This window comes from Hippocampus zosterae, chromosome 12 (genome assembly GCF_025434085.1).
Source record: "Hippocampus zosterae strain Florida chromosome 12, ASM2543408v3, whole genome shotgun sequence".
Lineage (NCBI taxonomy): Eukaryota > Metazoa > Chordata > Actinopteri > Syngnathiformes > Syngnathidae > Hippocampus > Hippocampus zosterae.
In genome coordinates, this window is record NC_067462.1 from 4,846,635 (window position 1) to 4,869,245 (window position 22,611).

General features: G+C 42.8%; 3 protein-coding genes across 6 annotated transcripts in view; 1 reads left to right on the top strand and 2 right to left on the bottom strand.

The window, feature by feature from the left end:
* lrp2a (low density lipoprotein receptor-related protein 2a) overlaps positions 1-13,458 on the bottom strand; it is a 46,614-nt gene extending 33,156 nt beyond the window's left edge. For 3 of the 4 annotated variants that reach the window (XM_052083117.1, XM_052083116.1, XM_052083114.1), the window contains exons 1-14: positions 13,270-13,457; positions 8,160-8,267; positions 7,837-7,959; positions 7,126-7,242; positions 6,638-6,748; positions 6,431-6,544; positions 6,074-6,190; positions 4,873-5,016; positions 4,319-4,438; positions 4,096-4,224; positions 3,522-3,691; positions 1,345-1,568; positions 668-874; positions 14-216 (exon numbers count right to left, since the gene is read on the bottom strand). In XM_052083117.1, the coding sequence (XP_051939077.1) occupies positions 14-216; positions 668-874; positions 1,345-1,568; positions 3,522-3,691; positions 4,096-4,224; positions 4,319-4,438; positions 4,873-5,016; positions 6,074-6,190; positions 6,431-6,544; positions 6,638-6,748; positions 7,126-7,242; positions 7,837-7,959; positions 8,160-8,267; positions 13,270-13,333 (1,951 nt within the window). In that variant the 5' untranslated portion in view covers positions 13,334-13,457. Of the gene's footprint in view, positions 1-13; positions 217-667; positions 875-1,344; positions 1,569-3,521; positions 3,692-4,095; positions 4,225-4,318; positions 4,439-4,872; positions 5,017-6,073; positions 6,191-6,430; positions 6,545-6,637; positions 6,749-7,125; positions 7,243-7,836; positions 7,960-8,159; positions 8,268-13,269 lie in introns of all 4 variants that reach the window. The other variant, XM_052083115.1, reaches the window with a different exon arrangement.
* A 366-nt stretch (positions 13,459-13,824) lies between these two features.
* zgc:172182 (coiled-coil domain-containing protein 89) lies at positions 13,825-17,242 on the top strand. The gene is made up of 7 exons (XM_052081573.1): positions 13,825-14,763; positions 15,181-15,653; positions 15,799-15,929; positions 16,012-16,148; positions 16,220-16,296; positions 16,381-16,480; positions 16,562-17,242. The coding sequence occupies exons 1-7, from the start codon at positions 14,668-14,670 to the stop codon at positions 16,646-16,648; spliced, it is 1,101 nt and encodes a 366-aa protein (XP_051937533.1). The 5' UTR covers positions 13,825-14,667; the 3' UTR covers positions 16,649-17,242.
* On the bottom strand, positions 16,719-21,886 carry LOC127611213 (ATP synthase subunit beta, mitochondrial-like). The gene is made up of 10 exons (XM_052081572.1): positions 21,699-21,886; positions 20,935-21,108; positions 20,664-20,838; positions 19,640-19,761; positions 19,379-19,563; positions 18,461-18,619; positions 18,039-18,161; positions 17,752-17,964; positions 17,047-17,248; positions 16,719-16,962 (listed from the first exon to the last, which is right to left on the bottom strand). The coding sequence occupies exons 1-10, from the start codon at positions 21,802-21,804 to the stop codon at positions 16,865-16,867; spliced, it is 1,557 nt and encodes a 518-aa protein (XP_051937532.1). The 5' UTR covers positions 21,805-21,886; the 3' UTR covers positions 16,719-16,864.
* Between the last annotated feature and the right edge of the window lie 725 nt (positions 21,887-22,611).

Consider the following 22,611-nt stretch of genomic DNA (forward strand, 5'->3'; position numbering starts at 1 on the left):
TCTATAGAATCACCGTTTGGCTGTTTAAGATGATGTATCACTGCCACTCCATGTGGGGTCAGGGATGAAGTGTAGACCACCTGTGGGTTCGTGTCTGTGAACTTGTTGGCTTTCATGACTGCCATTTTTGTCCAGTCGGTGAAATATACATAGTGCTCAAATAGGCTGATCCCATATGGGTGCGGTACGACAGCACCTCCATGGGCGACAGTTTTCCTATTCAAAATAGAACAGATATTGATTCATCCGAAGGTGACAAAGAAACATGTGCTGTTGATGTTTTCTTTAAGAGTTTAACATCACTTGATAAAAACCAGCAGAGTAATTTTATGAAATAATCACTGGAAGTTCGAAAATCAGCATGTACCCGGTAGTTGTTTCTCAACTAGTTTGTCCATTATGTGTTGAATATGATTCAAAATGATGGCAAATAGCGAGAGGTGTCGGCCATCTTTGATGTTACGCTTCGGCTGTCTCGGCTAGCTCAAAATGGCTGCCATTTAAAATGAACAAGGTTCTTGCTTAAACAGGCAAATAGCCGATCTTTTAAAAAAAGTTAGACAAGTTTTTTTTAAAGCTGAATCATATTGAATTAAATTAAATATAAATATTGATTGTACGTGCTTAGGAATTTCAAAGAAAACACATGGATACTCGTCATATTTACCTATGAAGACCGTCATAGGTTGCCGTTTCAATGTAATCGTAGCGACTGTCAACCCAATAAATGCGCTTGGCCTCGATGTCTAGTGTGATGCCAGCCGGCCAGCCAAGTTTATTTCTTATGATCCCATAACGGTTGGTTCCATCCATGTAGGCTCTTTCAAGACCAGGTTGTCCATTGAGAGCCTCCCAATCTGAGAAGAACATATAGCTGTGGGGGGAGTGGGGGGGGGGGGGACATCGTCATTTAGACTTCTATAGCCATGAAAAATATACAATGAAGATGAAAGCATTTACTAGAATTGACAAAATGTTATCAGATTCCCAGGTTGGTGGTTGCATGTCTCACCTTCATCTATCATCTATTACATGCAGTTCAATGGAAAATCTCAACATTTTGTGAATGCGAAATAGGGAAGTCTCAGAGGAACATTTTGGTGATATTAACGCCATTTAAAATGAGCAATACATCAGTAGCCACCTGGCTCTCCCTCCTTTCAATTGGATTACAATTAGGGTCATCACTTACATTACATCTCCCTAATCCACCACAGGCAATCTGCTAATCTCACACAGAAGCAAGCACTCACATTATTCTGTGACAATGGAGCACAAAACAGATATTGCACTGTATGTGGCCTTGGGAGGACAAGCCTATTGGAATGGGGGAGATGTGCTTACCCGACAGTGGGGTCCACCGCCAGACCTCTAGGGTTTCCCAGGTTCTCGGTGATGAGTGTGACCCGGTTACTTCCATCCAGATCCGCCATGTCAATCCTGTTGACACTGGCCTCCACCACATACAGTTTATTGTTCACCCAATCCACGGCCAGGTTCTCAGGGTAGTCAACTGATACATTTAAAACCACCTGCATATTGGACCCATCCATGTCCACAGAAAACACCTGTTCACAAAAGACGGCATTGTCAGTGGGAAAGTAGCTCCTCACTGCATAGAAGTTTTCATAAAGGAAGACGATATATTATTACCTGTCGAAGATTTTTTACAAAAAAGGGTAGCAACAGGTAACAGTCTGTGTAGTAATATAAGATACAACTTTAACTTGTTCCATTATCTGTTCCAGCTCTCCCCAGCAAAAATTGTCTTACAGAAAAAATACCCATCGGTGATAGCAAACCCGCCGTTGTGGGTGTGGACATATATTGTACTTCATAAAAGCAAACAGTAATGACCTAATTACGAATGAAACCGTTTTTGTCACACTCTTTCCTTCAATGCACATTGTGCTGCTCATTCTCATGTTCATACTTTGGCCACTACAGGGTAGACAGAATATGGATATACTTGCCCAGAGACTCAGCTCTTCTGCCAGCTTGTCAGCATGGCAGTAATATCTATCATTAACGGCAACTATCGTTGCTTAATGTGGAGCAACACCACCCATGATGCTAATTGTTAGCCTGTATGCTTATGGTGATTTCCAAAATATGTTAGCCTTAAGGTTATAGGGGCTATGTGATGCTTTTAAATACACAATGGGTAATTTTCTTTGTTTTAGGTTGAGTGTGAGAGTAACCATCCTCTGACATTGGCAATAAACCACTTAATGCCTCTTTTTTGAAAAATATTTCCTAAGTACATGTGCCAAATTGCCGCTTGTCGTGAATGAGACAGATTCACCAGCCGGCCTGCTTGAAAGAGAAACTGTAGATGTGGTTATCTAACATCTACTGTTGCATTCACATGCCCTGCTTGCACTCTGGCTACTTTAATCATGGAGCTACAGAGGCGTTTAATTTACAAAGATCCCCTTTAAAAGATGTACCCTTACCCTTCAACCTGGCGACTGCGTTTCTTTTTTTTTTTAAGGGGAAAAAAATGCGTTTGGAGGGATGGTGCTACTGAAAACAAATACAGCATAATTACTCAAGTGAGCTTGTATTACAAAATTGCACCCTGGTATGTGGCCATCATAGCTGCTTATCAGATAGGTCTAAAGATAATACACGTGGATTTGTTTTCACATTTTACAGAGCTTCCCCTTCATTATGACCCCGCTGCACAGGAGCCAGCGCCCATCACTTAATTCCTGTGTCAACCTTGCAGATATGCACCAGGATTGCATCCAAGTTATCCTTTGAAATATCTGCCATTTCATGAATAGCCGGTCATGCATGACTCTGAAGGAATTAACATTAAAGGTAAGGCTTTGCCAAGGTAGGTGCGACTGCGATTCTCTTTCCTGACTCAACAATGGAATCTGCATCCACAGGGTGCAGAACTTGCATACAATTATGGTGTCAAAATGGTATGGAAGTGAGAGTGAAACCCTGAAGGCAAGAGAAGTAGTGTTTAAAGCATGTTCTGAAATACTCTGAAGCACTGTATGTTTCGCTGCATTCATGAAAAAAGGTCAGAGGGCTACTTTCTAAATGAGAAAACTTTGCCTCAGATATCAGATATAGAAAGAATAAGGTGAGCAACACTAAGAGTAATATATTCATGCCAAGTGTGTTGCGCCATTGTGGGTGTGAACACAGCCTACTTGATTCACAGCCAATGGAAGCAGCACCTCTCATTGCCTTCAAAATCGGTCCATGAGAGGTGCAGTCCTTGACATGGACAGGACAGAAATTGATTTGCTGCAGTGAATGGAGGACATCAAAGTGCACAAAGCACAGACCGTTACACAATATAGAGTTGGCCGGGGCAATCACAGATTACCGCAGTGAATTGGCCACTAGGAAAACCCCTTCCAAACCAATCATTCATGTCTGTGTGTGACCACCAAAATAAAGTCAAAATTTTTTTAAAAAGTGGCCACAAACCACAGCTTCTCCAAAAAACTCTCAAGCCGGGTAACCCCGATAAAAAGGTATTGTGTATTGTCACTTACCTTATTTTGAATGGTGTCAGTCCAGAAGATCTTATGGAGATCAAAATGAAAGTCCACTCCAGATGCAACTCCTCGGTTCTGTGATTGTACTAAAGTGCGAAGATTGTTGCCATGGATGTTGCCTATTAGTAGGTCTCTGCCATTGGAAAATACCAAGGAAGGGACTCCGGCTGCAAGATACATAGAGAATTATCCATACTTGTGTTTGTTTCTGATTGCACTTGTCGGCAGTTGAGTACATTCATGAGCATGAGGGACTCAAGAAGTGGAAATTTTACAGAATGTGGCATTTTATTTCAGAAAGGTAAAGGGCTTTTGATCCACATTCAATACACACTCCTCTCAGTCAAGCAAAAGCCGAAGAGGTCAGCCTCTCAATTCCACAAAGCCAAGAGACTTCACTGAAACAACAATGTGCATGCAACAATGCGCCAGGAAGAGTACAAGCGCTCAGCAAAGTCACGGGGGTCGTCTACAGGGAAGGGGGTTATGCTAATGGACATTGTTTTGATGGTTCATTCAGAGGTTTCAAGAGATCACTGTGTGTAAGACTGAGAGGGAACGTCACACTTACACGAGATGTCGGCTCGACAGTATCGATGCTGCTCCAGGACGTAACCCTCCCTGCAGCTGCAGTGATGAGAACCAATGCGGTCCTCGCAAAGCTGGTCACACACTCCCCACATTGAGCAGTCGTCAAAGTCTTAAATAGACAGAAAAAAACCAGTACTGTATATTGAAGTGAAAAGCTCCTTCATTGCACTCAGCTACAGTTAATACGTGAATGAAAGATGTACCTATACACGAGCGACTGTCATTGCTGCTGACAGTGTATCCCGAAGGACAGGAACAGGTTCCTCCATGAGGAGAAGGATGACAGCGATGCTCACAACTCAGAGAAGAACATCTCCAGACACCTAGCAGAGACAAGAACGGAATTGAGTACACCCTGGGACAACGCAAAAATATGGCCACTTTGCTACAATTTGAAATAGTCAGTGTGGAACTTGTACAGATGTGTACATTTATTGTCCACTCTAAATAATTCAACAACACAGCCATTAATGTCTAAACTGCTGGCAACAAAAGTTGAGTACACCCCTAAGTGAAAATTGTAATAGAAATACTGCCTCAATTCAGCCACTTGTAACACGATGCTCACTGAAACACACATTTTAACACAATAGTGAGAAATAAGCCTTTCATTTACAGACGTCGCCAAGGAAATCTTTCTAGATGTGTACATTCACACACAGCGTAGACTGGTTCAGTGAGCCATTAGTCACCAAGTTAAAATTCTGATGTCATTTTGAAATGAAAAAAGAGAGAGACAGACTGCATTGGTACTAACTGCAGTTGCGTCCGGCAGTCGTGTTGGTTTCGTCCTCTCCTTCAGAGCAGTGAGGTGTGCCGTCACACAGCTGCTCCATGGGGATGCACACACCACTAGATGGACATGGCCACTGTCCTGGGTCACACTCGTGCACCACATTTTCTGATGAAGGCGAGAAAAAAAAAAACAACACTGATTTGAAAATGCAACTATCAACACCATATAAAAAAATAAAAATAAAGCAAAAAATAAAATAAAAAATCAAACATTCCCTTTGACAAAGTTGTGCCGATGATGTCATTGTCAGTTTAAGGACTGTCACTTTAAATCACTGCAGGGAACTCTGAAGGGGTCACAGGGGGCTTTTCTGCAGCCCATCCTTTAAAAACACACACTCTTCACAGCCATGTGGACAAATTCTAAAGCCCTCTGGTGGGGTTGGGTGGGGGAGGGTTGGGGGTCTTGGGGGGGGGGGGGTTAGGCTGCTCAATCGTGTGCCACAAAGAGCCATTTGAATGACACACAGAAAAAAGCAACTTGGTAGTCACTTCTAACTTTAGATATTGGAACTCTATTAAAGACTCTGTAAAGTGAATTCTGAGATTTATTTCTAAATACATTGCACGTGTTTAAAGATAACTGCTGATAAAATGTGCAAAGAGTGAGAACTACAACGGGACCCTTGATTTTTTTGGGTTAATCTTCCCCCACTATAAAATGAACCTGAGCAGCTGCGTTCACAGCGGTTATCTCGTGCAATTAGTTAGTTATCGTTACAGTACTAAGCATGAGCTAGATAGGTGGCTGGCACCTCTTGTCACTGCTTGGAAAGCTCTGCAACAATCCACCGGAGGCTTCAAATTGATTTTTTTTTTTTACGGCTCAAATATGTCACAATTTGCAAATATCATTAGCCCTTTTATCATCAAAAGCTTCTGGTTTGAATAATCAGACTGACTTGAATGACTGGAACAAAAAACTGGAACAAAGCTTTGAAGCGCTTCATTAATCGGACCAGGGTTTGTTTCGTTTTCTTAGTTTTGGTCATCTTTGTTCTGACTTGCAGACAGATAATCATTTTTCAGATAAAAAGCAGCACATGAGAAAGCAATGCCAGCATCAACTCAATATTTTTTCTGAAAGTGTAATGGCCTCGTGTGTCATGTGTCTCGGTACATTTGTATAAACAATGTATGTGATAACTGGTATGTAGCCATACCGCAGCCTTTTTCATCTGCATTGTCCTCACAATCGTCTTCTCCATCACAAAGCCACACTTGATGAATACAGCGACCACTGGGGCACGTGAAGTAATTGCCCCTGCATGGAGGATATGCTGAAAATGAAGGAGACACGATTATTTGTTAAAAAGCTGCACATCAGGGCTCTATTTTCATGAACGGCATCAACCCTGCAGTGCGGGCCAGCGGAACTGAACCAGTGAGGTCTGCGCCGCTGTGGGAGTGATAACAGCTGACTCCAATCATGGGGAAATCAAACCATTCGCGACACACCAGGCTCAAAAGTGCCCTACAATGCTAATGCAATGAGAAAGTAGAAGGGCCCGTCGTCTTACTGCAATTGAGTTCATCACTTCGATCCCCACAGTCGTCGTCATGGTCACAGATATAACGCTGAGGAACGCACATCCCATTATGACACGGATACAGGCCTGTACTGCAGTGCTGTGCTAAAGAAAAAAAAGGGAGAGAAATGTTGCAAGTGTAACTCGCATGTTACACTTTTGGGGCCAAGGCCACATGAAAGCCTAAAATGGACTTACTGCAATTTGCCTCATCCGAGCCATCTCGACAGTCAAGTATGTGGTCACATCTCTGAGTCCGGTTGTAGCAGGCACCATTAGCACATCTAAACTCAGTGCACTGCGGGTAATCTGAGAGATTAGATCATCATCTGAGCAACATAATGCACACGTCAACTTGACAGCAAGTGAAAAGCTCGGCGCGCAGGTGGGATAGGCAGGGACAATTTAACGCTGCCACCGTAGCAACAGCATTTGCAGGCGCATTCTCGCAACTGTGGGATTCCCCTAGCGTATAGTGCTTTGAGTGCACCGTGTCAGCCGGGACAATAGCGGCATAGCAGTTGAACTTCAGTTTGACTAATCCACCGAAGGATCCGCAATCAAACTCTGACAACAAGAAGCATATTGTGGCTCATTCTGTCCGTCAGCGAGCCTCTTAATCTGAGCAAATTTAGTAAAATGCCACGGTTTCAAAATATGAGGAAACCACCTTGGGGAAGACTTACTGCAGTTTCTCTCATCCGAGCCATCGGTGCAATCAGACAGATGGTCGCATCGGTACTCAGCCGGGACACACGCCCCGTTGTTACAGCTGAACTGTCCACTTGTGCAGGTTCTCCCAGCTGAGGATGGATTGGAGACTTTTAGAAGCACATAAAATGTTTAGGAGTCAATATCAGCCTAAAATGCCTTGAGATCAGTATCACTTGAAAAAGGTTGAGATTTTCCATTTGAACTTTATATTCATTGTAATAATTAGATATGCTGTTTGAAATCTAATTGCCCCAGGAGGGTAAATAAAGTTTTCTGAAATCGAATCTGAATCAGAAATGCATATTGGTCAATTCACTGCAAACAGTCAACAGACATGCAAATGGCAACATCACAACAGGGTGCACATTTTTGGCTAATGTTAGCATTAATGAACATATCGTGGACCTTCATCTGAAAGTGATAAAGCAACAATTTTATAATTTTTCAGGATTTTGGGGTGGTCCGTATAATTTGGCACACTTCTTAACTACAAAAGGAGTGCAGTTATACCAAATGTTATGGTTACAGAGTGCTATTTGGTTCTTGTTAAGTGCCAGTAAAGCAATGTATCAATGAGCGAGAATACAAAAATTGTTAAAAAAAAAAGATAAACGAAACACAGACGAGTGCTTGTGTTGAAATCAGTGTGAATGAGAGGGTCGGTTGGAAGTCAGATAACTTACGACAGTTTTGCCTCTCGTCTGAACCATCTTCACAGTCCTCTTCATCATCGCACACCCACACACCCGGGATACACTCGCCATCACTCAAACACTGAAAGTGACTGTCGTCGCATGTTATCTGTGCTGCAAGGCAGAGATGCACACCGACATGTCTCCTTTTTTCATCCCCACACTATATATTTTTTAAAAAGCTGATCAGTAAGCATTAATAAGTAGAATGAAGTTGTAGCAGTTTGTACACAGAAAGGCAGTAAATAAAAATAATTCCTGGACAAAGCAATGGTCCAGTTGTCAGGTTGTGAGTTGTTTAGGAAATGACTCACGACATTCTTGTTCATCAGAATCATCCGAACAGTCGGATGTCCCGTCGCAGTGCCAGTCCCATGGGATGCATCGGCCTGTCCCGCAGCGGAACTGCCCCAGTTCACATCCTACACACACATACAGTACATTTAAGTATTAATTAGAATGACACTTGGTAGAGTGGGCAACACCTTGAATATATTATCGTATGACTTTGTTTACATAATTACAAAGTCTGTCAAAATAATTTCATTATAGATCACCCTTATGATACGATCCGTGCTTTATTGAAATTGACACATTTGTTGCAGGGTTGTTTGTGATGTCAAACTTGTACTACTTTGCACGGAGTGCAAATAATGCAGCAATAATGTGAGCAAAATGAAAAGGAAGTAGTGGCACGGTGATTAAACAGGTCAGTTGCTTAAGAGGATCATGTCGAGGGGAAAGAAGCTGTGAAGAGTGGCTGATGGTTCAGCATTCTTTCAGCATTATTTTAAAATGATTAGAACACCATGTATGAATGCTGAGTATTCCATAGTTCACAAAAAAAAAAATCTTATGAGGAAAGGGATGAAATGTGCTATTCGCACCATTGATCAGTGGTGGAGACAAGCGTGCCATCCACCCCACATCCCCCCTTTCCCAGGATGTTACGCAATCCTCTTCTGCACTCATACGAGCCTGCTTTTGATGTTCCCAATGAGTGGCATCTGTGGAGATAAGGTACCACTACACTGCCTTCTCTGGGATCTTCCAGGGGAGGGGGTTGATCTAGGCAGCATAGCTGAGTGTCAGAACACTCCATCACAACTATCTGAACAGGAATGTGCATTTCAATCAATTGGCTCTGTTAGCCTGATCCATGGCACACAATGACCACGTCCAATCTGAGATGTAATTTAATTCTTAGTGAGCAGAAGTGGTGATTGGTGGAGAATGAACATGAAAACACTGTTTGGATAGGACAGTACCACCAGTGCGCAAAAGCAGCCCTAGATGAATTTGCTATGAAGAAACTGACAGCCTTGACCTCAACCTCATCACGAATGAACTTGATCCTTTGCCTCAGGTGTTTCTTGACTGCATCGTTTTGGGTAGTGATGCCACTTGTCATCAAGTGGTTATTAACGCAGCTTCTTACAAAAGGGTCGATTCCCTTAGCCCGTGTATGTATCTTAAAATAACCGGTAGTTTCAAGCGTTAGTTAGTTCAGCTTCCTGCAATGTATGATCATGTAAATCCTTGACGTGAATAAAAGACTTTTTAATAAGAGGCCCATTGGCAAGATTTCTTTTGTGATCGACTATAATGAGATGAAAGTCAATTTGAAGTTGATTAATAACTGACGTCATTTGACTTTTTTTTATGTCACAGACCAGTTTTGGAGAGAGACATATTTCAACAGACTGCCATAGAAACAAATTAAAAATAATGATTAAAAATATAACCCACCATTTTGCTGAATGTAGTTGTTGTAATTAGTGGCATTTCTCTGTTTGACTCTTTCTATTGCGTTTGAGAGTTAATTGTATTTGAGGCTAAGCTTAGCATAGTTTTCAAGTGACCATGCTACCAGTTTCATATTTGAAACAATATTTCTACACACATGTAGCTAAGTATGGCCGTATGTTGTACTGCGCCAACTGTTACAACATAGTGTGGTCAAGTGGTGTCCGTACATTATTAGACGCAGCACTAGCGGCAAATGGGCGAGCCGAAGCTAGCGAAGCTAACGGTTATTCTCACTCACAACTTGCTTACTTTCGTACTCTCGGACCAGTGGCGATATGTAAAGACTGTGTCGCCTTGTTGGCCGGACATTTAGCTGATCCAGAGACCGTTGTCGTGGGGCAACGGGCGAAATAAGAGTTCTCTATAAATTGGCTAATTTGACGACACAATACCAAAAAGACATGATTAGCTAGAAAACGTCAATGCGGAGTTGGAAAGTCAGAACGTTGACGAATAAATTCAACTCACACATGAGTGAAGTTTGCGATGAGGATTTATTCACACACACACACGCACCTTCATTATTCAACTCCACGTGTATTTTAGAACTTAATTGACATTAGCGGTTTGGCCGCAAATCAGTGTTTTCCTTTCCCTTTTGTCTGGCCTTGTCTTTTCTTATTGCAACTTAAACCCACAGCAGGAGACCACACTGGGGTAAAGATGCCCCACTATTCGGAGAGAAGAACATTCAAGGAATTTTCATTCCAAATGAAGCCCCTCCCCGAGCTTACTGTGGAATCACAATGGCACAAAAGAAGCGGCGCTAGGGATGTAAACTCATAAGTGGAAGTGTTACACTAATGTAAAGAAGAGGGTACACTGGGTTCGGGTCCATGGAGAAACCACACCTGACCCCTGAAACATCTCTTGCGGTGTCGTTATGCTTTCGCCAATGGTGCTTGTTTTGGCGCAGGCCTCTGCACCCACTGAGCCGCAAAGAAAATGTCCGTTGGCTGCATGAAACGCTGGAGCTGTCCATGCTGCCAGAGCAAAGTGCTGCGGCCTGTTTCATATGGAAATGCATGCAGCAGAATGCAGTCAATTGCCAAACAAGTGACTTTGGCGCTTAGTGCTACAAACAAAACAGTGAAAGGCCTGACTGCTTTTGGCACTGCCGGGAGACCCCTGAATGGAGCGTGGACCGACAGCCTTCATTTGGTTAGGACTGAAAAATCCTCAACATTTTTTCAGAGGGGTGGGAGTGTGTGTAAAACCTGATGAGAAATGAAGTGATCACAAGGCAGTGAGACAGCTGCATTGTCACAAACCTATTAGCGAGAAAAAAAATCTATTTTTGACCACGCCTGTTTTCTAAAGTAATTTTACAGCTGTACAGATTTAGGCTCATGTGCCGGAATGGGTGAGGTTTAACATGCACGCAGAGTACGTGTTTGAACATAACAAAAGGTGTTTTTTTTCTTCAATACAATAAGGGCAGTCAAACCTCCCACCGTGACCACATTACAACAAACTGTTTCCAGTCATATGAAATAGTCATTTATAGGCTGTACAAAGTACTTACGGTGTCCTTGAGTGACTAAAGCAAACGTGAATGGAGACAGATAACAACTGATTACTGCAAAACTTGTCCAAGCAGAAAAAAAATGACTGAGGGGAGTTGATGAAGCAGCAACATGAATGCCGCCTGACCATTATCAGCATTTTTGCAGTGTTGCAAAAGCCTGGATAAGGTGATACTAAGGGTGATGGGGGGGGGGGGGGGGGGCTTCATTTTGTTGGGAGTGGGATCAAGCACCCACTGGAGAAAGTTCCCCCTTTCCCCCCCAACTGTCACAGCAAATCCAATAAGTAAGACATTGCTCATAGTGAAGCCTGTCGCTTTAATTTTACCACATCACACTGTTGTAATTGTAATTCCACAATTTATTTATGTTTATTTACAAGGTTTTCTTATCTTATCTTATCGATTGACCATTTAAAAATATCTTGATTTTGTTTCTATCAACTGACATTGGGTTTTAGTTACGTTTTTAAAGACAAGATATTTAAATTGTAATTTGTTGGCATCATAATTTTGTGCCGCACCACTAATATGATAGAAAAGATTTTTTTTTATTACTTGGTTTGACGATAACCTTATAAAAACGCACAATGTTCAAATTCCATCACCCCAAAAAATTTTGTTAGACTTTTTCGATGCAGTGCTTTTTTTCCAGTATCAACTGAGGACTCAAAATCAAGTGACTCGAATTCGGATGCAGAAAGTGTAATTAGGACAGCTCTAGAAATACGATTTAAATATTTTGTCTATGCTACTATCACGTTAATGAGACTTTTTCTCAACTTACCACAGTACACTGACCGTGTACATACACTAATTGAATCATCAATTTGGGCTTTACCAAGATTAGGCACAGTTACGGTATGTATGTACTATGTAGGCCGTATTTTAAGAGCATGTTTAGCATTACACTCGTAGTTTCCATTTGCGTACTTGACCTGTTTCTTGTAATTTGACTCTTTCAGGGGTAGCTGAAAAAATTTAATATTAGAAACGACACTGTATGCGTCTGTATTGCAGTAGTACACCACTACAGTACACGCACGTGCACAAACACAAAAAAAACCCAATATTGTTAATGCAGTTCATCAAATGATCATTAAAACCTGCAAAATACGTAATAGCGCTTTTATATTGGATATAATGTAATTGGATTGAGCAGGTCTGGCCTGTCAATCTATCTTAACGTGAATGACAAACGTGCAGACAAAGTCAACAGTCATCGTTTACATCTCCAATATCAGCAAAATCCAGGACATTAGTCATTGCTTTACTGTAAGCACGTCCTCATTTTCACAATTAGGCATCTATTTTTGTCTGTCAGGGAACCGGTGAGGTGAAATCATTCAGTTTATTCCAGGGCAAATCTATGCAAGGGAAATTGTGGCTCTACAAGTTTTACCTAGGTAGAAATGGTTCCATTCTACAGCAGCTGCACCGTAATTAGTAGGCACATTCACGCTAAGAAGCTTACATCCTAAGGGTTGAGCAAAAAGAAAGCAGATTACAATTTGAGAAGCAGGATCTCGCTGGGCTACAAACACAAGAGACAAACAGCAATCTAAAATGTAGAAAGAGACAAACTGGAGCATTCCTGATGTCTCAGCCTGATCAGAAAAGTCACTTCTATTCCTTGAGTTGAAGTTTGCAGCGTGTGCCTCAAACTCTGCCTCACTAAAATGAACTTTTTTTTTAAACCGGTACCTCTTAGTACTTACAGATTGTAAGTCACATGCTCTGTTCTGTTACCTAGCAACAGTAAAGCTCAGGCAAAAGTTCTCTCCAGGAGAACTTCCATTCTGACCGGGGGGTGGGGGGGCTTTTGTGCTCAACTTTTCAGTAATAACACTGAGTGAGAAAATTAATCTTACTCTACCTGTTTGCATTTTTCTCACTTAATTATAGCTTTCGAATTCTTCTTTGATGAGCTCATGTGTAATATACAGAAAGACACTGTATGCAATTGCTTGCCCTTTGCAATCAGATCAGTCCCACAGACTCAAAAAACTTCAGCAACAAGTGAACAAGAGCCCTGGCGTAGCAATACCAAAATACATCAAGAAAAAAAATGAACATAACATACTACTAACCTTGTGATTGGCACAACCGGCAGAATAAGAGGAGAAAGATTTGGAGTGGCACGGCTCTCCACATTCTGGCTGGTCCGTCCAGCTCCGCTGTGCAGATGGAGGAGCTGCAGGGACTGGAGGGGGTGGGGGGGTTTGGGATGCTGTTGGCTCTCCTCTAACTGGGTTCCTTGGCCCACGACTTGATCAAAAGGGGCGTGCGCAAAGTGCAGGACAGCCGCTCCCCCAACCCTGTGGATAAATCCCTCAAGGCAGGCAGTGGAATCTGCATAATGATATGCAGCTCCCATGACTACAAACCTTGCATCACTGCTTATGCACTTTAGTCCTATGAAGAGATTAAATACCTCACTCAATTAACGCCAAAAGTTATTAAACAGTGATTACTTGATTTTTTAAAAAATGCATTGCTGACTTATACAAAATGGAAATCTGGACCAACCCAACCATTCAGATAATTGGACATTAATAAAGTTATTCTTGTGTAAGCAGGAATTTCTATGAAGATCGATCAACTGGGTCACCACGTGCTTGACTTACAAGATTGGCTATTTGTTTGTAAATTGATTGTTGGAGGCTGCCACGTAGTGGCTATAAAGTGATACTACATGCTACCTGTTCCTGTGACTTGGTTTCCAAGGTAACCGAGTAACGCAAACTTAGACAAAGGGAAAAGTTTATCAGCGTGTTTTTGTGTGTGTTCTTCGCTCAGACTTCTGTAGGACACTGTTTCGGTACACTTTTTAATCCTACAATGCATTGCGCTTGATATTATCAATGGAACGGCGTTTTAATCTTTCATACTTCATAAAGTAGTCTTATTTTCGTGTTGTTTTTTTTAAATAACGTGTCCTTGCCTGACACAAACCTTATAGTTCGTGCAGAAACAACACATCTGAAACTTGAATTGTGTATTCAGTTTTGGATCCATTTTAACGTTTATCCGTTTAAAAATGACGACACATGACAGCGACACATGCTCTGAGACCTTAACAACGCAATCAAAAACGACAAAAAAAGGTTCGCTCGGGAGAACAGGAGAGAAATCATACAAGTAAACTACCGACATGTTGTAGTTGAAATGGATTTGTGTTTGCCCCTATTCGTTTTGCTTAAAGTTTAAAGTTTGTGATTGAGATTTGTGTCGTGCGTTTTTTTAAGAACAAGACGACACACTCACGAGCTGGTGACGCCATGATAACGGTGGAAGGTCCTCGTGCTCTCGGGGGTGTTGAACACGCAAGGACACAAGTGGTTTGAGTCTATTTCCACCTAGCATAAGAGGAGATCGAACCTAGCATACTTATTAAAACACACAGTGGCTAAACTATTCGAAACGAGCCTTTAAAACAACCAACCCGTAATTATTTCATTAAAAAACACCTGAAAAAAAAGATTACGATGTCGTCCCAACGAAGAAAGTCCGAAAATGTGAGAAAGAAAGTTACCAAGTCTGAGGACAACGTGTTACTTTCTGGACTGTCACTCAACGTTGCCGTAAGTATGATGACCACAGACACTTTTAATTTGTTATACTTAATTTCGTCCGGTTATGTCCATTCGGCGTTTGTCGGTTAGAACTTATTTTGGTCAGTCTGCGATTATTGGAAGCCTACGTCATTTGCTGACGTGTTGTCTCTAAAACTAGTTTGGACAATAAAGTTGGCATCAAAATTTATCAAGCAAGTGCCGTGAGAATGTTTAAATTCTATGACAACTCAAATTCTGCTCCAGCGCCCTCTTGTGATATTTCAGTTAAATGAACACCACCCCTGAAAAACAATTAACAGCAATGAAAACCAAATATTTTCTTTGTAAAGATAATAAATGTGCATGTGTAGCTAACCGTGGTCACAAGAGTCTCCTGAATGTTTACCACTATTACGACACTTCATTTTCCTGGCTTTTCCGCAGCACCTGGACATCAATCAGAAGACTTTGGAAAAGTGCAAGGACCTCGCCGCCACCGATTTAACAGAGACATTGATGCAGCAGTCGAGAACAAAAGAACCAACCAATCAGATCTGTGTTCTAAAGGACAGGTCAGATGAACTGTTCAAGCAATGCCAAAGCCTGCAGCAGGTCAAGGCCCAACTGGAGAAGCAACTTGAGAGCTGTCAGAAAGAAGTTGTACAAAAGCAGCAGAGAGCGGAACTAGTGGAAAAAAGATTTCTTGATTTAGATGCCAACAGCCGAGCGATTATCGTGTTCATGGAAGAGTACAAACATCAGAATGCGCAGCTGAAGCAGGAAAACAAGCGGCTGCAGACAGAAAATGACACGCTTTTCTCCCAAAAGTTACATGACAAAGAGGTGGCCGTTCAAAAGCTGACAAAGGAAATCAAGGTTTTGACAGAGCAACTCACTACTAAGGAGAGTGCATATCAGTAAGTTTTTGTTTTAACTGCAACAAATAAATATACCAGTGCCTTGATGTACAAGTTTAACTTATTCAATAACCACACAAAATCGTTTACCATTGGAAGTATGGAAACGGCATTAAAAAAAACTTGTCATTGCTTTCTTTAAAAGGGAGAAAATCGCCCAAAGTGAATCAATATCCTCCAAACAATCGAAAGAGCGTCAAGAGACGGAGGCATCGTTACTTGAACAATTGAGCAAGTCTCAGCAGCAGCATGAGTTCGCAGAACAAATGTGGAAATGTAGGTAGTAAACAACTCAGTCCTGTATATCCACATGTAACATATGAAGCCACTAAGCAACTTTCGGCTTTATCACCATCAGCTGTCAAACTGAAACTTCTAAAAGCCGAGGAGCAGCACGCGTTGAAGGAAGCCGCGATGAGCAAAAGCATTACAAATCTTACCAAAGAGAGAGACAAACTGCTGCGTACCTCCGTGGAACAAGAGAACGCCTTACAGGTACATTTGGGGAAAATGGCCTTCATCACCAGAACGCGTCATTTTATGTTGTTACGCTTATGTAATTACAGGAGAAACTAGAAGATCTCCGGCTTCTGGAACAGCAATATAGAGAGCTGAAGAGGGCCCAGACAAAAGCAGAGGAAAGGTAAACATGGTCCGCTCAATTTGCTTTGCTTTGTCGTGAAAATGTAATGCCAATAATAATGCTGACATGTGTCTTTGAACTCAGGTTTAAACAGGAAGCGCAGGCAGTTAACGCAGATAAAAGAGTCAAGGCACTCAAGTCTGCCCTGGAAGAAGCCAGTACAAACTACGAGAAGCTTAAAAAGGTTTGTTGTGAAGGCAAAAAAAATAATCCCTCGCATCCCATACCAGGTTGTACTCAAAAGTCTCTTATTGATATTTTACAGGATTTTGAGGCATTCAAAAATCACAGCAACAGTCTCCTTACTAAGGAAAGGGAGCTAAATAAGATACTGCGACACTTGAGGAGCTAAACCTTCAGATTTTGAAAATACTCCCCCGACAATTAATAGTGCACAAAAAAACTGTCGGAGAATGAGCATCGCTGTATCACAATGTCATCTTTAATCTCATTTGAAGCTTTCCAGAGCAATACAAGCAAAGCCCCAACATACTTAGCGTGACAGGTCAGAAGTTGCTGAATAGAAATTCGACTGTACAAATCAAACATACTTCCATCCATTGTCATTTTAAGAGTGCTCCTCTGCCAATTTCTCCGCCTTTTGGACCACTTCTTCAATAGGACCCACCATGTAGAAAGCCTGTTCAGGCAAGGCATCGTATTCACCTGAACAAAGAGTAACGAAAGGAAGGTTTTAAGAGGAAAAGAGCACGATCCCATTCCGGGAATGCATTCCTGCGCGGGGACTACCTGCTAGAATGCTCTGGAATCCTTTGATTGTTTCCTTGAGAGGCACCAGCTTCCCCATGTGGCCGGTGAAGACTTCAGCCACTTGGAATGGCTGGGAGAGGAAACGCTGGATCTTGCGAGCGCGAGATACAGTTAGCTTGTCTTCCTCAGACAGTTCATCCATACCCAGAATGGCGATGATGTCCTGTAACGACTTGTAGTCCTGAAAAACAATATGTCAGCCTGATCAGAGCAGTGGTTCTGGTACCGAACCCAACCAGTTTATATGCACGTTCACTGAAGCCTTCATTAGTGGAAAAATAAAAATCTGATTTTGTGCAAAGATATCAAGACATTAAAAAATGCATTTATTATAAACAGAAAAAAATGAATAAAAATGCATGGTATTATGTATAATTTTTTAAAAATTATGACGTACTATCACGACAGTCACACGGTGACGACTGAGCGAACTAAATTTCCCGCAGCACTGATTGGACAAGCAATGTCATGTGATCATCTGCAGCCAGCAGATGGCCAAGCGGGCGTGTCATAACTAATTGATATCTTGAGTCGGTGTGTCTTAACCTCCATGGCAGAGGCTCCGTCGAACCCCTCAGACCGATTGACCGAACCCACAGGGTTCAATCGGACCCAGGTTCAGAACCACTGCTTTAGAATTTGTTTTGATTCATCATTAAAAAAAAAATTGATGTTAAGTCTTGCCTGGAGAATCTTCTGTACACCTCGAGCGACGTCATAGTGTTCGGACCCCACGATGTTGGGGTCCATGATGCGGGAGGTGGAATCCAGGGGGTCCACGGCGGGGTAGATGCCCAGCTCGGCAATGGCACGTGACAGCACGGTGGTGGCATCCAAGTGGGCGAAGGTTGTGGCGGGAGCGGGGTCGGTCAAGTCGTCGGCGGGCACATAAATCGCCTGCAGTACGAGCGTGTTTTCGTTTTGAGTCGGTCAACGGAAGCGGTTGCATCAATCCTATCCAACAATCTTACTTGCACGGAGGTGATGGAACCTTTCTTGGTGGTTGTAATCCGTTCCTGCATGGTACCCATATCGGTGGCCAAAGTAGGCTGGTATCCCACAGCAGAAGGGATACGACCCAACAGGGCAGACACCTGAAGGACATTTAAACAGTCAATCCAAATAATTCCATCATTACTAGATGGATAATGCTGCAGGTTGATGCATATTCGCAAAATATTATTCAGTCATTCTGCTTTAAAAAATCCTTTACAGGCAAACTTAATATGGCTGCTGTGCATTTAGCCATTCAGGTCCTTGATAGAGAACAGCAAGTTGTCTAAACGTATTGAAACATTTAGAAAATGTCATAAATTCACCGATAAAAGTAATCGCGCATTTTTTTTCTTTCTGAAATTTCATCCAAAAATTGAAAATCTCAAACATCGTATACCTCTGATCCAGCCTGAGTAAACCTAAAGATGTTGTCAATAAAGAGAAGCACATCCTGGCCCTCTTGATCGCGGAAATATTCCGCAACAGTCAGGCCGGTAAGGGCAACTCTGGCGCGAGCGCCCGGGGGCTCGTTCATTTGGCCGTACACCAGCGCAACCTGAAAACAAAAAAATTGGGTGTCAAAACACTAGAATGGACAATGTGCATCTGCATCAGGTACACATACGCCGGCCCCTCCCATGTTAACCGCTGTCATTGAAAGGCAGAACCATAAATACTATATCTTTGACCCACTTAAGGGCGGCCCGGTAGTCCAGTGGTTAGCACGTGGGCTTCACAGTGCAGAGGTACCGGGTTCGATTCCAGCTCCGGCCTCCCTGTGTGGAGTTTGCATGTTCTCCCCGGGCCTGCGTGGGTTTTCTCCGGGTGCTCCGGTTTCTTCCCACATTCCAAAAACATGCGTGGCAGGCTGATTGAACACTCTAAATTGTCCCTCGGAGTTTGCATGTTCTCCCCGGGCCTGCGTGGGTTTTCTCCGGGTGCTCCGGTTTCCTCCCACATTCCAAAAATATGCATAGCAGGCTGATTGAACACTCTAAATTGTCCCTGGGTGTGAGTGTGAGCGTGGATGGTTGTTCGTCTATGTGTGCCCTGCGATTGGCTGGCAACCGATTCAGGGTGTCCCCCGCCTACTGCCCGGAGACGGCTGGGATGGGCTCCAGCACCCCCCGCGACCCTAGTGAGGATCAAGCGGTACGGAAGATGAATAAATGAATGACCCACTTAACTTTTTGTGATTGTACGAGTCCAGCCATCAAAACACTTGGTACATTTGCTGTAAATATAAAAATCACTGAACACAATATTTTGTGGGTCGTGGAAAAAGTCCCAAAAAAGTTTGAAGTTGGTTAACTACCTTGGAGGTGGTGTCCTTCAGGTTTATGACGCCAGACTCAATCATTTCATGGTACAAATCGTTGCCCTCGCGGGTGCGCTCTCCGACTCCAGCGAACACGGAGTAGCCACCGTGAGCTTTGGCCACGTTGTTGATCAACTCCATGATCAAGACAGTCTTACCCACGCCGGCGCCGCCAAACAGACCTGGCACACGAACGGGCACAATGGTTAGAAGATGCTCGCTTTCGTACAGGAATCTATACGTTATCTTGCAACTGACCAATTTTTCCACCCTTGGCATAGGGTGCAAGGAGATCTACCACTTTGATGCCGGTGACCAAGATCTCCTGCTCCACACTCATGTCAGTGAACTCGGGAGCTTCGGCGTGGATAGGAGCAGTCCTGAGAGACGGCAAGGGGTTATTTTTAACTCACTATTTTTTGCTATGTAAAAATATTTATTGATAGAAGTCATGTGAAAGTCATAAAACCCGATGCATGAAAACAGATTCAGCTCTTTTTGCTTTTCCTGTGTATTTTCGTAGATCTTTTTTTAAAAATATCAGGTTAATATTTGAATCTGGAATGATTATTTCTATTCCCTTTAATTCCGGAAAGAAAAAAAAAGTTTTGTGATGCAGCCAAAGAGAGCTGCAGCGAACAAATATTTTTAGGAATGAATTTTCTACTGCGGCCTGGTAGTCCAGTGGTTAGCACGTGGGCTTCACAGTGCAGAGGTACCGGGTTCGATTCCAGCTCCGGCCTCCCTGTGTGGAGTTTGCATGTTCTCCCCGGGCCTGCGTGGGTTTTCTCCGGGTGCTCCGGTTTCCTCCCACATTCCAAAAATATGCATTGCAGGCTGATTGGACGCTCTAAATTGTCCCTAGGTGTGAGTGTGACTGTGAATGGTTGTTCGTTTCTGTGTGCCCTGTGATTGGCTGGCAACTGATTCAGGGTGTGTCCCACGCCTACTGCCCGAGGACAGCTGGGATAGGCTCCAGCACCCCCCATGACCCTAGTGAGGATCAAGCGGCTCGGAAGATGAATGAATGAATTTTCTACCAATCATCCAACACATTTAGGTCGTATAAATTATATTTTATATATAATATAACACGTATTCCATGTTCATGTGAAGCTATTCTTGTCCACTTTGGGGTCACCAACTCCATATTCTACTGCAGTATCTGTGACTTTGAATGTGTATGGCTTTAACAGGCGCTCACTAGGGGCCCCGAATTTGAAAATTACGTTTAAGATTTGCTACAGGAAAATCTAAAATGTGTCCCGAGAAAAAAACTTACTGTTTGGTGCTAATAGGACCACGTTCATCAATGGGTTCCCCAATGACATTCATGATCCTGCCCAAAGTCTCTGGCCCCACAGGGATTCTGATCGGAGCCCCTGTATCAAGAACCTTCTGCCCACGGATCAGACCCTCTGTGCCATCCATGGCGATTGTCCTGACTGTGTTCTCACCTGAGAAAAGACACAAGAGTAGCGAACGTAAAAAGAACGATTTTTGGTTTTGCCGAATCCATGCTTCGACTCCAGCATCATATATAACTCGCTGACCGAGATGCTGTGCCACCTCAAGCACCAGACGGCTCTCGCGGCCCGCCACCTCCAGCGCATTGAGGATCGGCGGGAGGCCTTCATCAAACTGCACATCCACAACAGCACCGATCACGGCCGTGATGCGTCCGTTGCCGAGAGCTGCCTGAGCGGCGGGGCTTGCATAGCCCTTGCCTGCAATGACACATTAAAAACTCAATTTAATTGGCAAATAAACTTACCATTATTATTGCACATGAAGAAATAAACCATCCATCCATTTTCTAATCCGCTTTTCCTCACAAGGGTTGCGGGGTGTGCTGAAGTACACCGCCTACTGCCCGAAGACAGCTGGGATAGGCTCCAGCATGCCCGCGACCCTCGTGATGAATGAATGGATGGATGTTTTTGAACGCAACTGAAATAGGACTACCTGAACAAGCCCTGCTTCCAAAACATACCTTTAAAGAAAAAAAAATATATCATAATAATTACATGTGCATGTTATTGGTCCCAACCCTCATTGTGTCTGATAAGTTAGAATGAGCTCGCCGTGTTTGACAGTGAAGGGTCACACAAGCGGACATGACAACAAGGTCAGATTAAAAAGGAACGCAATGACCAACATTTGACAATCACATACTAACACAAAAATAAAGAATAGAATATATTCGTTTTGGAATCAAGCATTGGAGTCGAGGAAGGAAGGTAGAGGCCACGTCCATCGGGCAGAGTTCAGAGGATACTTAACAATGAGAGTCCAGCGAGGTGAAAACATAACTTACAGAAGTTGAGGCTCACATTTCTCCCTCTGAATGTCTTCAGTGAGTTGACACCGGGCTTAAAAGCCTGCAAAGCCCCGTTACAGCAGCGTCCAACGGCACCCAGCATGGTTAAGATGGCTGAAGGTGAAGCCGCTCAGAGGACAGCTTCAGTATCAACTCCTGAGCGGACGAGTCAGTTTTACGCATGCGCAGTAGGTCGTGCTTTCACCCCCTCTTTTGCCGCAAGAGGGCGGTACCAGCATGGCTCGAGACACTCAGAACGTCATATCCGGAATGGTATTACTGCACTGTATTAGAACAATAAAAAGTCAAAGCTAAAAATAGAAATAAATCGTTGAATCGAAAGAAAATTGTCTATTGGCAGTGTAGATTTTAATTTTTGACACAGGCGCATTTATTTAAAACTTCATAATTTACTACATTTGCTGTGTCTCTTCACACTACATTTGGAAAGAATGCAGCTGCACTGCACAACTAAAACTGCAGCTAAACCCAAGACGATTGACATTGTTTTGATCTCGGCTTTTATTTCTTCTTCGTTTCTAAAACTGATTGTATGTGCTTTTTTATAGTGCCCCCTACAGTTCAGACTCAAACACATAACTTAAATGCCTTGTGTTACAGGCTTGGAAATGTTTGGCAAAACTGTTGGAAACACATACAGTTGGATATTCTGGCAAGTTGTTGTATTATATTTGAGTGAAACTTATGCAGTGTTCAAGGACATTTATTTTGTGTTTTTGGACAATATTTGATGAAAACACATTTTCATTACAATTGCAAGACAGTGGTATTATCAAGTATCAGTAATTGGTATTGGTGAGTAATGAAATGTAGGTTTTTGTTCTCAGTTTGGAAAAAAAAGTAGTATCAGTGCATCCCGTGTTCAAAGCCATTCACACATTTTTTTAAA